General features: G+C 38.7%; 1 protein-coding gene across 3 annotated transcripts in view; it reads right to left on the reverse strand.

Annotated features, from left to right (window-relative positions):
• LOC136885284 (uncharacterized) overlaps window positions 1–16,465 on the reverse strand; it is a 42,123-nt gene extending 25,658 nt beyond the window's left edge. For all 3 annotated transcript variants that reach the window (XM_067157790.2, XM_067157792.2, XM_067157791.2), the window contains exons 1-3: window positions 16,004–16,465; window positions 3,810–3,890; window positions 3,545–3,655 (exon numbers count right to left, since the gene is read on the reverse strand). In XM_067157790.2, coding sequence (XP_067013891.2) covers window positions 3,545–3,655; window positions 3,810–3,890; window positions 16,004–16,387 — 576 coding nt within the window. In that variant the 5' untranslated portion in view covers window positions 16,388–16,465. The remainder of the gene's footprint in view (window positions 1–3,544; window positions 3,656–3,809; window positions 3,891–16,003) is intronic.
• Window positions 16,466–17,026: the final 561 nt, after the last annotated feature.

The following is a 17,026-nucleotide window of genomic DNA, read 5'->3' on the forward strand; positions in this document are numbered from 1 at the left end:
ATACTACATAACTAAAGTTGTATAGTATTATATTTCCAATCATTTATGTCTTATACAATGTTACCATACCAGCTATGATCAGAGATATTCATGAATTTGGACTTTTGTTACTAAGTCCTTATCAGTGACGAGTCACGAGAAAATGGGTAGACAGGATTTAATGAAAATCGGTATGTAAAGTCGGAGAATAAGGAACTACAGTCTACGCTATAAATAATTTTATAAAACACCCTAAGATCACAGAGTCAAAAGAAAACTAAATGTGAAGGTTTTTTTTTTTGATATTGGCTTTACGTCGCACTGACACAGATAGGTCTTATGGCGATGATGGGATAGGAAAGGCCTCGGAGTTGGAATGAAGCGACCATGGCCTTAATTAAGGTACATCCCCAGCATTTGCCCCATGTGAAAATGGGAAACCACAGAATAACATCTTCAAGACTCCCAAGAGTGGGTTTCGAATCCACTATCTCCCGGATGCAAGTTCACAGCCACGCGCCCCTAACCGCATGGCCAACTTGCCCGGTAAATGTGAAGGCCTACAATATAGAAAGCTCATAAAAATGATCAACAATAACATTAGATTGACCATTGTTTGTTGTGATGTGCATTGTCTTCTGTTGCCACTCATCTACGATAGATAGGATTACTGCTGCGTACCGAGTATTTTTTTTTAATTTGCCTTACGTCGCACTGACACAGTTAGGTCTTATGGTGACGATGGGATAGGAAAAGGCCTTAATTAAGGTATAGCCCCAGCATTTGCCTGGTGTGAAAATGGGAATCCACAGAATAACATCTTCAAGACTGCCAAGAGTGGGTTTCGAATCCACTATCTCCTGGATGCAAGCTCACAGCTGCGCGCCTCTAACCACACGGCCAACTCACCCAGTCGTACGAGTGTAACAGTCTGCCTAAATATCAGCGGGAAGTAGCTGGGAAGTTAGGTATCTAACTTTCTTCTTTAGCATGCCTTTCCTCTGGTACATATTTTTTCCGATACTACTGGTACGTAACACACTGGTTCATCATAGCATTCGAGCTAATCAATCCCTGCCCTGAGGCACTGATTGGAATGAGAAGTGTGCATATTTAAGGGAATAATGGCAGAGAAGTGCTCACGGCTGTCTGCGGCCTGGTCATTCCAGCTCTGGAACTTTGGACTGTTAGATCGACACCGTAGTAGTGTTCGTTAAAAGTGAGAAAATGTGCAGTTTTTAATTTGATCGAGTATGTTATATGATAACATTGCTTGTAATCGCTACATTGCTACTGACTTTTTTTGTAATGACTTATACTGACTTCAGTTAGGCAAACCACAAAGTCAGTCTTCCTGAGAATCCCGTAGTGAAGCACAGGTACATCAGCCAGTCAATTATAAGTACAGAACACCTCAAATAACATACATATTAGATACCCATCAAGTATGGAAATTATATATATATTAAAGACTTATCAATCATGATTACATAATATTAACTTGAAGATTAGCAACCAATTTAAGAGTAGATAAAAATCAATCCACATGAAATTTGAATTACCATAGAGCAGTGTCCCTGCATGGGATCAGTGTTTTCAGGCACATAATACCATATGGCTACAGGGTGCTTCCACCCATCAGTATGCGCATACTGTCATTAGGGTTGGGCATATGCTCACACATAACAGGTTCTTCATCAAGCAGCATGCACATTTAAATTTTGAATCGGTCAAACCCTTAAGAGGGAACTGATGGTTATATTAAACTAGCACATAATGCGGTGTACATTAGTAATGCTATGGTACTTCACATCATCTGTCAAATCAGGCTGTGAATGCCTTTTATGACGTGCAGGGATTAGCTGTCAATATACTCAAGCCCTCCCATGTCCAGGGGTTTGAATTCATGAATGACCTATGCTAAAGTCACTTCTTTTAGTCGTCTCTGATGAGAGGCAGGGGATATCACAGGGTATACTCTCGCCTGACATAATGGAGGAGAATGGCTCTTCATTTTCAAATTGAATTCTTTCACATATAATCAGTTAGATGCGCCACAGTACAAACTTATGCTTCATAAGGTGTGGAAGGCCTCTGTGTATGTGTCACAGAGCACAATGCATCCACCGCAGCGTCATGTGCAAACTTTCAATTTTCTGCACTGGATGTCTGAAACTTTCCTGAATTTGCTTCCAGTGTCATAATTTTGTGCTCCTCGTGTGAGACACAGCTGTATTGTCTATTTTCATATGAAGTGTTTCCGTAATGGTATTTTTCCATGCTTCACAATGAAAATGGTTCATATTTTGTTATCTTTATTACCAAATTACGCATTCTTCACCACATAAGACTGAAACAACTTCTGAGTGACATAAAACAAAAGACTTCATAATGGGTCCATACTGAACTCTCAGTTTCCACCCACACTTCGAGCACTGCAGCAAGCTGCGCAAGGCCATTTCCTCTCTCTATGCTTCAGGATCTGCATAGGACTCAGAAACATCGGTCACACAAGCAACTAGTGACCTTCACTTGTAATGTTTTCTACCTCTCATACTATGGAACAACACTAGCTTAGAAAAATCAGATAAGTGCAATTACTTACAGCTACACAGCTTTCATATGATCAACTTCATTTTTTTACAATATCTTAAAGTGTTCACTCAAATTTTAAACAAAAAATATTTTACATACAATCAAGACTCAACATCTAATGTGATCTTATCATCAGAAATAAGACTTACAAGGTTAACTTGCCAGAAACAGAAGACTTACATGATTAAGACTTAAGATTAAATGAGGTCTCATATTCATTCTTAGATTACATAAGACTCTCAGGATTTTAACTTGTCAGTAATTGAAGATTCATTTTTACGCTCTATCATCCTTTATATTTTATCTATGAATCACTTGTTCTTAAGGGTAATATTTTTAAGGAGCTATATTTCATGTGTGCATATTTTCTTGTGTAATTTGTTCCCTGACCTTCTCTATAAGATCAGTTGATGATGACACCCAGTGTCAAAATCGGTACCAAAATAAACATGTTGTGACTTAAGCAGAGCAACAAAATTGTTTTGTACTGAAAGGGTGGACCTCTTAAATTTACCTTTATTATTGTTACAAAACAATAACCATTTATATTTTATGCATTTCTTGTGTCCACATGTTACTTTAGACTTCCCAAACACATATCAGTATTATTTAATTTTACCCAACCATATTTTTAGTCAAAAGTCATGGGTCTCTGGTTTGCCACTTTTGTTCTGTAATTATAATTCCTTCTATATGTAATGAACATGACCTAATACACTGGAAGTTTTTTTTTTTTCAAATATATCGATTTTGATAGTTGGTTGTACATAAAGAGCTATGGGAAGTTGGAAAATGTAACACCTTAGACAAACTGCCTTGAAACCATTATCATCCTAAACTGAAAGTTTTGTCAAGATACATATGAACAGTTCCACAACTCTCACTTGTACAATAACTGATGGAAGAGAAAAGCCATAATTTTTAATTTCACATTATCATAAAAGGGAGAAAAAGAAAACCATCTGTTTACCTGAAATTCAGGCTCGTCTTTGACTACATCCTCATTTTTCTCTCCTCCAGTCAGATTATCAATCTCATCAGCTGGCTCAATCTTGATATCTACTTTATTACCAGCTGTATCCTAAGAATCAAAAGGCAAAGTTTCAATTACAGCCTAAACAGCATGCAAAACTGTCATTGCAAAAATAAGAAAAGAAAAGAAAAAAGTTCCATGAATTCATTCCATGCTATATTAACAACTCAGTGAAGAATAACATTCTCAAATGCCTACTTACTGAAGCCAAGTGTTCTCCCACATCTGACAACCATTCTGGTTCGCATTTAATGAAGGGTGGCTCTTCCATGATTTCAGAAACCTAGAAGAAGACAGGAATATTTAGACACACAAATAACACCACCACTTAAAAAGCTACCATATTATTTAAAACACTGTTATATAACACACATGATATACTTGGTCTGTCTTATAAACCCAGACCAAATGCACAGTATTTGTACTCTGCACTATGGCACCTGCGTGACCACCCTCCTTTAAGGGTGTATACAATCTTATGAAATCTTACCTTATAAATAAAGCTGGAAGTGTCGTGCTTCCTCAGTTATACAGGTATTGTATCTGGCAACCATATTCTGGCTGGCGCAAGTGAGTTTTGCCAGTGTAATGTTTCTGATTTCATCGTAATATTTTTTTCAGATGATCTAATGTATGAAGATTTCTTCTATACACTTTCCCTTTCAGTTTACCCACAAGTAAAAAAAATCTGGAGAACAAGGACGAAATAGACCAGCACTGATCACTCTGTCTGCAAACACTTCTGAGACAGTACGAAGGGAATCTTCTGCTGCATGAGCAGGGTATGGATCTTGTTGAAACCATCCATGCGGTTTTTCTTCTTCCTTTAACTGATGGAAGAATGGCATCAAAATATCATCTTGGTACCCCTCTGCATTTACTGTCATCTCAAAAAAAATAGGCCCAATTATTTGCCTTGCAATAACAGCACACCAAATGCCAATCTTTTTGTCATAATGATAGACTTCATAAACACCACTAGGATTTTATAACGAGGCAAGTTGGCCGTGCGGTTAGAGGTGCGCAGCTGTGTGCTTGCTCTGGGAGATAGTGAGTTCGAATGCCACTGTTGGCAGCCCTGAAGATGGTTTTCCATGGTTTCTCGCTTTCACACCATGCAAATGCTCGGGGCTGTACCCTAATTAAGACCATCGCTGCTTCCTTCCAACTCCTATCCCATCGTTGCCATAAGACCTACCTGTATCGGTGCAACGTAAAGCCACTAGCAAAAAAACTGGATATTATGCACACCAACAGCAAGATTTTTGACTATTCACATGACCATTAAATGAAACCAGATTTTTACATAAGAAAATATGGTGTTGCAATGGTAACTGTCTCACCATGTTAACAGCTGAGATTCAGACAGCCGACCCATGCTTGCCAAGTCAAACACGTACAGGCTGCTTGCAAGATCAAGAAGTATGCACACTCTTCCCATACTTCAGCTGTCATAGCTCAGAGAACAAACATTGTGCATTCAGTCTGGGTTTTTAAAGGAGAGACCCTGTACATATCAACAATTCTAGTTAGTCAGAGGCTAGATCGCAGCAGGTACACAGATCTCATATCGCATGGATGGCAAACCTTACAAGTCTAAAACTACAACCTTTGTAATATCCCTTGTTGAGCTTCAGTACACAGATGGCAATGCTATACTGTCCCAATCTCAGAAAGAATTTAATTTCATCCTCAATGACTTACACTGGCATATCAAAAGCTGGGACTTAAACTAAAAATTCTGAAGACTAAAGTCTTGTATCATCCACCTCCAAGAGCCCACATAAAAGCACGAAGCATAAGAGTCAGCAAGTAACTAATACAAAATGTTGGCTGTTTTCCATATCTAGGAAGCCATCTGTGTGCAAATACCATTACTTCTTCTTCCTTTAACTGATGGAAGAACGGAGTCAAAATATCACCTCTCTGCATTTGGAAGTTCATCACTCCTTAAGTGTGCTGCAGTAGCATTTGGGAGGCTGCTTCCGTAATCATGACGTTAGTAGCTCTACCGAACTTCTTGTGCACAATTCTGTTGTAATCTCAATTCTCTTACATAGACATGAGACATGGACAACATACTGGAGCCACATAAAATTTTTTTGAACACTTCCATCAGAGATGTCTCAGAAACATCTTGAGAATTACTTGGGACCGAGTTTGATAGCTGTAGTCTCTTAAGTGCAACCAGTATCCAGTATTCGTAAGATAGTGGGTTCGAACCCCACTGTCAGCAGCCCTGAAGATGGTTTTCCATGGTTTGATATTTTCACACCAGGCAAATGCTTGGACTGTACCTATATTAAAGCCACAACTGCTTCTTTCCCACTCCTAGCCCTTTCCTGTCCTATTGTCACCATAAGACCTATCTGTGTTTGTGTGATCTAAAACAACATGTAAAAAAAAAAAAAAGGAATTACTTGACAGGATAAAATAATATACAAATATCAGCATTCTGGAGGAGACCACCAATATAAGAAAGGTGATGCTAGCCCAACATCAGTTCTGGTGGATTGGACACACAGTCTGCATGCCCGATCACTGTGACCCTAAACAGAAGAAGAGATATAAGGAATGATCAAAACCATCATGAGCCAGTATAGCATCTATATTAACAACTGGAAAACGTGTGTATGGACTGCTCAACCTTGAAAAGTAGCATCCATCAAGGACTTTTTTCTTTACGATTGGCTTTACGTTGCACCGACGCAGATAGTTCTTATGGTGATGATGGGACAGGAAAGGGCTAGGAGTGGGAAAGAAGCAGCTGTGGCTTTAATATAGGTACAGTCCTAGCATTTACCTGGTGTGAAAATGGGAAACAATGGAAAACCATATTCAGGGCTGAAGACAGTAGGGTTCAAACCCACTATCTCCTGAATGAAAGCTCACAGGTGGGCGCCCCTAACCGCACAGCAAACTCGCTCAGTGCATCAAGGAGTACCAGTAATAGTATTTGAAGAAGACATATGGCATACTGCAACGGAATACCGCACTAGGAGAAACAACAACTACCATATTTAGTTCTTAAGCATTAAAACCAACATAACTACCCTACTAGGTAGGCTACTCTGGCGGGTGAAGCTCCCATTGGCTGGAACGCTATGACGTCACACGGTATGAACGATAGCGGGTAGGGTACACATTCGCAGTACAGCAAGCCTCTTAATTCTCGCACCTGTGAAACAATTGCCAACTTTTCATCAAACAATAATCTGGTTCAGTCCGATTCGATAAGTACTGGTACTTCCAATAGATTTAAAAGCAAGATGAGGGAAAATGGATTAAATTTTGTCACATATTTTGTGGTTAAACTTCAACTATCATATAAATGGCCTATAATATGATACGAAATAAAATATTGTCATGCAAATCAAAATGATTAATTTCTTTCTTGATGAAGTAAACATTTAGATCAAATAGTCAATAAGTGCTCTCAGTTTTCCAAGCCTATTCAAGGCAACATAGCATGAAACTCTAATAATCTCTGGCCTTACAAGGCACAATTTACAAATAGAAATCTTATTACACAGAGGTATCTAATACCCAACCTACAGGGCCTTAGTGAAAAAGAACAGGTTAAGGAATGGCCCGAGTGCAATTTGAATAGAGTCGAAGACTGAGCTCCAAAAATTTAAAAAATATAGGGAACTTGGCTGACGAACCAGGGGATATTCGCAAACTACTGAGGTAGCATGCATGGAGATAACTTTAATACATTACAGAAACGAAAGGTTACAAAACGTGGCACCTCAAACCAAGATGAAGGGGAGCTCGAGAGGGTAATCACTCTCTATCCCCGATTTACAATAGAAGATTTTATGAAGTTATTACATTAGCTGGCAGAAAGTTATATTTTTAGAAAGAAGGTTATATGGTTAACGGTTTCAGACCTTTCCCTCAGGTTAAACTGTGGAGCTAGCAAGAAAGATAGAAAGATGTTATGTGGCCATTACCTTGTCGAAGTTCTACTGCCTGATGAAAGAGGCCTCCCACCTCCTGCTTTGACACACACACTTAGTAAGCTGACGATCAATTGGCCAAGAGACTTGAAAATCCGCAGTTTATAAACCCTCGGAGAAAGTTTGAGACCATTCAAGATTTAACTAGCCACACCCTCTCATTTTTATTGGGTGATTTAAAAGTTACACTCAAAATCGAAGAAGAGGAAGAAGAACAAGAAGAAGACTGTGATTGGTAGAAAATTAATTACAGAAATTCTTGATTGGTTGGATTCAAAACTGGCAGAAAGAAAAGATCAATATTGCCAACCCAAAAATAAATGAACATCAATTAGTAAAAAAACCTTATGAATACAAAACTTCTTCAAATCAAAAATTCTTTCACTTTGCACCAGGGTGCATGATCATAATTTTTTGGTAGTGTCATCTATGGGAGAATGTCCAAACTTCTTGATGAATGGCAAACAAAACAAGTAGAAATTCACACAGTACAGGAAACTTCACAATAACAAAATTACATCAGATTTCTGTGGTGACATCTTCTGAGTAAAGTTCTAAGTAGGTGTAGTTTCAGTTTCACTGTTTCACCAACAGAGGGGTTCTTCTAGGCACTAGATTTAAATGCGTGGCGTTGGGGTGTACCTCCCGGTACAAAAATATTAAAACTTACATTTCAGGAGACATAATTAGTTGATGAACCAGCCCGAAGCTTAACCTTCTTACTGACATATTTTCGCAGAGCTAGCACCTTACTCTTTGCATTTTAATGCCATATCCTAATAAATATCCTGGTCCTTACATAAGAAGCAAATTATTTTGTCATGGAAGACTGGAAATTTTGACTTAACCCATGAGTGGTCAGTATATGGAATTTCTTCTCACATTAATTTGTATTGTAAGTTTACTTCTCAGTGATGCAAGAAAGGTGACTGTTCCCTCTTCTAGCCGAGTTGATAACTGTTTTGAGTACGGTGATTCACATTTGAAGAGTAAGCGTCCCCTCCTCTAGTCAGAACAAAGATTCGAATGAGTTTGTGCGCCCTGTGAGACAGGTTCTCTCATCGCGCGACCAGTAGCATCGCTGTTACGTTTAAGTCGAGAGGGAAACTTCATCCTGTTGTAAGCGTTAGTATCTGACGTGCAAAACGTCCTCCATTTGCTGTTATTGATAAATGAGACCTCAAAAATTATGAGTCAAGGAAGAATGCTGGGCAATAAGCGCCGCTACAAACTCCAGCTAACTCAAATGTTAGAGAGAAGACCTATTGTATTTTATTCTTACATTCGTATTGTGTCTGTCAGAAATTTCTATATAAATTACAATGTTATTGGTTTTATGTCCCAATAACTACTTTCTACGGTCTTCGCAGATGCCAAGTTGCCGGAATTTTGTCCCACAGGTGCTCCTTTACATGCCAGTAAATCTACGGCTGACATATCCGAGCACCTTCAAACATCACCAGACTGAGCCAGGATCAAACCTGCCTAGTTGGGGTCAGAGAGACAGCAGCGCCTTAAGTGTCTGCTCTATTCAGACTGGCACTCTTGTGAATATTACGTACTGACATGTGACTGGACTAATGACTAATTTTCATTGACTAGTAATTTGTTTTGGTAATATATGGCTCACCATTTCATTTTTTAAAATCTAAAATACATAACACAGGCTTTGCACCTCATTTCACTCTTACGCCCTGCAAAATTGTGGAATATATATTTATTTGAAATGAAGTTTAATCTGAGAGAAAGTCTCATGGGCGACCACTCGTGCTGCAATACAGAAAGCGACCACTCGTGGGTTAAAAATAGATATATATTTCATTACATTTTTGCATCTGGATACAGTCTTTCCATGAAATTCACCAAATATAAATTCGAACTGGGATGTGTAAGGCCCCCTTCTCAAATATCTGAGATCCAGTCACAGGTTTCCTCTCACGGCAGTGAACAGCTTCCTTTCGAGGCACTAAGAGTTTAATCACTTGAGCGACATTTGAAAGCTACCAAACTTGCTTGGGTGACATCCTCCCCCTCTTACCGAATGACATGAACTCTTCTCCCTTAACAACTGGATTTTTTATGTCCTCGACAAATATTTCAGTTTGTGAAGACTCGTCAACAATGTCAATGCACAGCTCATTTGTAACAAAGTCTATTACATTTTCTTCAGACTCGGGTTATACAAGACAAATTGTTGATGGGCCATTGAAGTCTTCTTTGACCGACGTGCTTCCAGAAAAAGGAATTGAATTTGCTTTTCCCAACAATAACAGCAGCCTAATTCGATTTTTCCCTTCAAATAGAGTTGGGTTGTTATAAAAAGTTCCCAACCCACGAACACAAGAGAAAAAGTTCTCCAAACAATCCTGGTTTAGGTGCGATGTTAGTATGTAAGGAATACCCTGCCCTTTCAGATTCTCAAAAAGTCGGAATAATGACTTAACGGAAATTACAAATCCCTCCTGGAAAGGTAATATACTGTTTCTTTTGCCAACTCTAACTTGGGAGATAATGTCCAGAAATTTTTTCAGGGTACTTTCTTGGCTGTGAAGTTAAAGTCCATAGCCACTTCTGAGTGGAGTTTTATGGTCCTTGGGGATCCTAGAATTGAATATATCAAGTACTTCACTAAACAGATCGAAGAATCCACATTCGTGGTCTTTATCCAGGAAGTATTTAACTGACTTAGCAGTACGCCAAGAAAACACTTTGACGAGATCATCCAGTTACATTCAGATGAACATCATTGATATGAGACGTTGGTGTTAGGTCCCCATTTTGGTGTGCTAACAATTCTTGTATCATACCACTACGTACTTCAGTTCCGTCGGGCAGACAAGACCTTCATCCAACAAATGGTTCATCAAAAGTTTTAAAATATGAGGCACATCACAGCAAACCCACACTTTTCTTCATTTGTCCACAGGATTATAAAATAAAGTTTTGGCTATATTTACATGCAGCTCTTTCCATGCTTTAACATTTTTCCCTCCCATATCACATGTTATGGCAACCACATTAATGTGGTAAGTTTCAATGTGTGTAACAATGTCCTGCAGAAGTTCGGCTATTATGATCTTGTCAAAGTCATTATACACAGGTTGTTTCCATTAAGAAAACAAACTTCAAACTATGACTACAAGCACGTCCATGTGGGGGCCCAGTATTACAACATCCGTTGAATCATAACAAATACAAGAGTCAATATTCAACTCATCGTAACTCAAGACAGCATATTTTTCCAGTCCTTGAACATTTTCTGAGTGAGACTTTAATAAACGGAGCAATTCCTTCAGAATACGAGGTCTGCATTTAAGTTTTCATATCCACTTCTGCAATGCTGATCTAGCAGGAAAAGAAGTTTTTTCAATTTTGAGGTAGGCATAAGCCTTCTTAGAAAGTCCCCTTAATTCAAGAGTACTCACAGTGCCTTCCGAGGACCATTTCACTCTTTCCTTCGCGCTTACAAGACACCGTATCTGTCCTGGTGTAAAACATTTTGACAGTGTTTTCTCTACCTCCCTTCTGATAACATTTTATGTCACTTTGGGTGGTGATTGTTGTATTTTGATTGATACAACACAACTTGGACCTGTACATTTTTAAAGTGTGTTTTGTAGCTTTTAGCATCAATAAAGTAGCTTCAACTTGTCTTTGAAGTTTTTCCATATCTTCGTCCTTATTATCTTCAAATGTGTCAATAATAGTTGACAGGTCAAGTTTGCTCCTCTTAGGGGATAATGTAGTGAGAGTAGACATCGCCCGTTTCCTGATATTTCAGCCTTCGTGCCGTGATCTCGTTCAGTGGACATCATGGAATGCCAATATATACAGTTCACAAACCTTTTAGTGATACCAGGTTTTACCGAGGTGAGGAGTAAGGAGAGAGCTCTCCCAGGTCCAGTTATACTGCCAATTAAATGGAAATGAAATCTGAATTGAATCAATAATATGATCGATCGATATGAATTTTCTAAACCTTCATCATAGCATGAATTCTCTGAAATTATACTTCCACAATCTCACTTGCACAATTGTCACTGCTATCTGCAGTACTATTAATTATCAGACATATCACTTCCACAATCGTTACTCCTATCTGAGGAACTATTACTGACAATCGAGTCTGTGAAATCATCGTGCCTCCAGTATTCCTCTTCCAGTTCTTTCACTTTTCTGCAATACCCCTCCCAATCAGCAGCAGGTGCTAAATGGGATGCATCAATGATGAGTCATTGTAAGTTAACTGCTGACACGTCCGCCATAATACTGCGTCAATTGAATTCCTGTTTGATTTTCGCCCATGCCAATTCAATGGCGTTCAGATCACAGTTGTATGGAGGAGACAAAAGATGACATGACCTGCTCCACCACCCATGATGTCAACAGCATAAATTTTGTTAGTAGGCCTGTTTTCTTCAACTAATTTATACAGGGTCCTTTCCGTTGATTTGCTTTGCAGACAATGCTTCTCATCTGTAGCCACTCGACCATCGTCACTAGTGTATTTTATCCACCTGTCGAGAATGATACGGTGCATTATCCAACACAATCACAAATGCATGAGGCAAATTAGGGAGCAGATGTTTTGAATCATTTCTCAAAATTATGGGAATCCATTTGGCCATGGTAATCGCCTTGAATACGTCTGGCTTCAAACATTAATTGTCCAATGAATCCTTTCTCAGATCCAACACTTGCAATGATTAGCCTTATCAAAGAGCTTTCCCATGCTGTAACACCCACAACATCTTTTTCTATCTGCCAGCATTTTCCAGTTGTATTATTATCAATCCAGGACTTGTCTAGGTAAGATACTTCCTTGCCTTCTTCCCTAGCATGTTTAATTGTGACGAGGAATCGTGCCTGCCAATCAACGATGTCTGCCTGCTCCTGCAACAAAACACATTTGTTTCGCACTTTCTTCCACACAAAACCCATATTTTTCAACATTTTTTGGAGGGAAGCTGTGCTGATATAGATGTCGATTCCCATAGGGAACCTGAAATATTTGTCCCGAATGAGTAAATTTATAATACCAATATAAATGGTCCATTATAGGACATTATAACTTTTCCAGCTAACTCATTCCTGGTTGCAGGCTCCACTTCCACTTAACGTTTTCTTTCAGCACAGGGACCAAGCTGTTCATAGTAGGTACCAATTTTTGGACGGCATAGAAGTCTTCGATGGTGTCCCTTATCACTCGTTTGTTGAAATCGTCCAGTTATATCTTCCCTTGAGTTTTCTCCCTACAATAAAGAGGGGAACATCATATAATACTTGCACTTTACACCATACTATTATTCATACTGATATGGGTTAGAACAGATTAGTTAGAGTGATTAGACAAGCCTGCCTCCATGTACCTGGGATAGCGGGATATTCACCGGGGTGAGAGGCAGAAAACGACTTAATCCTCTTAATAGTTGTCACAGATTTGCGCGTGTGCATGGCAGCTCGAATAGACTTGCTGAGGGAAAAGAGCAGCTGTTAATTTTGTTTCTCTATAGCACAGCATTCTGCAACTTGAGCTATTATATTTCTTACCTCACTGCGTATAGCCCTTGATGGCCATTTCTGTGGAGGAGTTCTAGGTGATTCCTGTGATGTACTTGGATTTTCCTCACTCATGTTCACATAGTGACCACAGAAATGTTCTCTCAAGTTTCCCCTTCCCCTGACTTGCTAAGAAAATTTCCCTTATGCACAAAGACTGAGCAGCAAGTTAATTCACCGAACAGCATGTTTTACAAGGAACAAAAAAGAAAATCACAGCCTCCATCATTCCCATAGCTGGCCTAATTCTCTCTTACCTTCCTTTTTTTCAATAATTTATGGAAAAACAATTATATTGGTGGGTAATTTTATATACATAAACAAATTGTTTAAAGGTACTGGTAACATGTAAGCCTAACATAAACCTCTATCTTAACATTTCCAAGGAACAAAGTACAACTAACTTATTAATAGAGTAATTCAAATGTTTAAATAAAATAATTTTACCACAGCAATCTAATATTATTTCATGTGGATTTAAAGCACTCCTGAGATCAAAAACAATTAACTTGTGTTTCTAATGTAGGTGAATATAATGAATTCCAATTAGTCTGGGTCTATGTTCAAAACAGTTTTCAAATTTGAAGACAAATCAGTCATAGGCACCATGGGTTTCTGACTTTGAAATCTTCTGAGAAAAGGTTCAACATTTGGCAAAATATTTCTAAAAGCATTTAATTATGTCTTAAGTAGTGGATTCCTCAGAGCTTCTCTAAGGTATTGAATTTTGTTGGGTTTTGTTTTCAGTGTACTCTTTCACGGATTTGTCAATGTGATCATATATTTTAAGAGCTTGATCAACACAGCATCCATTTTCCAACCATCTTATTACAGTGAATTTGTAAGGAAATGCAGTACTTGTTATGTCTGTATATTTAGCATGTTTAGCAGGACTATCTTTAAAAAGATTGTGCAAAGATCTGGAAAAATTAAAAAGATCCCAGTCAGTTTTGGAGATCCTAGTTTTCATGGCTCAATTCACTCTATGCAAACTGCATATGCCAATATCAAGAAAAGATTTGGCCTCAGGGTTTAGCACTTGCAAATGATTATCAAGTTTTTTAATAAAACTGAGGTTAACATTCAGCCTATCCATTTAGACTTGCAAAATATTGCCTAAAGGTAAGGACAGTCCATGTACAAACCCATCTAATAAGTGATCCACAATTGCCCTGCCTAAAAATTCACTTGCACCGGGCAAGTTGGCCATGCAGTTTTAAGTCATTTTGCAAACTTTCTTTAAAATATTGAACTAATCCATTATTTATAACATAGGAAGCCTTAGTCTTGCCCATAGTAAGGCCACGGCCACTTCCTTCCAACTCCTAGGCCTTTCCTATCCCACCGTAAAAATAAGACCTATCTGTGTCGACGTAAAGCCACTAGCAAAAAAAAATTCACTATTCCAATATCCTGTTGCAACTTTTGAAGATTTACATCCGTAAACCTTACATACAAGTCCATTTGTCCTCTGTGGACAAATTTGTCTAATGGTTCATCAAAACAAACAACATAGAGTCATTTTGCAAACTTTCTTTAAAATATGGAGCTAATCCATTATTTATAACATAGGAAGCCTTAGTCTTGCCCATAGTAAAGTTCTGAGCAATTTTACTGTCTGAGAACAATGTTTTGAATGCTGCAGATGTTTCACCACAAGAAACATCTTTCCAGTGACAACCTGGAGAGCCTATATGGCTTTAGCGGATATAATATATTTATTCACACTGCAAGTCTTTAAAATCCTTTGACTTGTTCCTGGCACTGAAAATTCCTTTTAGCTGCCTATCTTCAAGTGGAGATGGAGTACAGGTATTCTTTTCAAAGATAGTCATTGTTGGCTGGGAAGACCTTTTGTGTACTTTGTATGAATAGGTCTTTTAGCATGAGAAGTGACTGCTTATTTACTCATACTACTGATTTTCAACTATTTACAACACACTTTACAATATGCTGAAGTTGCATCGTTTACCAATATATCCAACCAACCACTCAGTTTGGGAACCACTTTACTGTCTAGCCAAAGTTTATTAAATGGACACCGCTTGTTAGCCGTTTTCATGAATTTCAAGAAAGCATCCTAGAATTGTAGAATTGTTATGCACCTCTTTTGAAAAAATACCTGAAAAAAGAAATGCAACAATAGCCTGGGTAATGACAGACTAGAGCCTAAAAATATCCCCTCAAATCCATAATTGGGGAAGATTTCCCTGACTTTCCAGATTTTTTGTCTATTGCCCTGACCATTTCTTCCCCTGACTTTCCAGAATGTGGACACTATGTGTTCAATCTCAAGACTTTGCTATGTAAACAACAGCAGTACTAGTATTGTTGGGAGATCAGAAGAATGCACATGCAAGGTGAGGCACGGGGTGAAGGGATTTTCACTAGCACAGCCAGTGACGCAATGGTTACCATAGCAACTCCGCTACTACCCAGGCGACTTTATATTGTCTTCTACTGGCAGCTCTTCGCTCTTGTCAGTTGTAATCCAGCAAACTGCAAGGTGTGAGTCAATGTTTTCGTGTAGCAGTTAAGAGCAGATAAGAGCCGATCTGTCTGGGCAAAACAGGAAGTTCGTGTTTGCAGGCCACATTCCTCATACTTGCATTCTTCTCATCTCTACACGTACGTAAAGTTTATGCCAGATGTCTCACGGCGATGCATAATTGATTAATAGTTTGTGCTTCAAAGGTTGCCAATACGAATATAGAAGATTACCGAGGTCTACAGATTCAGCACTAGGGAGCTCAAGTATCACTAAAAGGTTCGCGTACTGTACGTGTTTTAGGGACACCGTTAGGCCAAAGTTTTCAAAGCAGCTTATACGGTACCATTAAATTAGAGGGCAGACATGGAAGTAAATAATACATACCTGTGACGCAGTTTCAGTTGTACCTGGTCCTTCAGTAGTAAAACCTCCATGCCAATTGGGAATAAACTGAGATGGTACAGCATCTGGGCGTAGTATTTTCTTGGTGGGCAAACCTAAAAGCTCATTTTTCAAATCCCGCAGGTAATCCGTAGGAAGGAAATGAACAGAACATATGCGAGAATTATCTGTATTAAACTTATTAGTTCGCTTACAGCGAGAAATCCACAAACACTTTAACTCGTCATTTCTCGGAAACCTGTGATACATAACACCGGTACTTTTAAATCCATAATTACGACACTGCGCCACAGCACAATAAACACGACTTTTAACGTTTCCACTCATTATTATTACACTGCACGGGTTCACATCAGACCAAAGCATAAAGAAGAACCAGCAGAACTAACTGAAAAGACCGGCAGTAGCAACACATGTTTCGTCAGCACGGCGGGCGAGTGCCGACTTCCTGACTTCATGACGTCACGCAGAAGGCAGCCAGGGAGAGAAACAAGCGAGCGCGATGCGGGAAGACGCTCCCCCCTCCTTCGTTAAAACATTCACAATAGTGTGTCGATATTTCGATTTCTTCGCAACAAAAAGAAAAAATAGTATGAATATTAAAATTCCTCGCGGTATGAATGCATCTAAAGTATTCTTAAAATTGTGCTAAGCCATTTAAATTTTAAAAATTTACAGCGATTTTATGGAATTTTTGAACGGCTGAAGCATATCAGTAATATTTGCTCATGTCTCAACGTAAAACATGTTCGGTATGGACGTACGATACTGCAGAATACATGAGCGTTTTTGCAGGTTTGTTGCACTCAAGAAAATTGAGGCTATCAGAATGAAGAGACACAACATGACATTAAATTAAATTTGATGTTAACTGTACCTTCAACAAGTGACTTCGTCATTTTACCATTACATACTTGAAAAATAAAATTAAAGTTGCAGCACTTGACACAGTGCTTACGATCGCTTGGCCTGTGGTTGCATTACGTATCTTTCAACAACAAACTA

This window comes from Anabrus simplex, chromosome 14 (genome assembly GCF_040414725.1).
Source record: "Anabrus simplex isolate iqAnaSimp1 chromosome 14, ASM4041472v1, whole genome shotgun sequence".
NCBI lineage: Eukaryota > Metazoa > Arthropoda > Insecta > Orthoptera > Tettigoniidae > Anabrus > Anabrus simplex.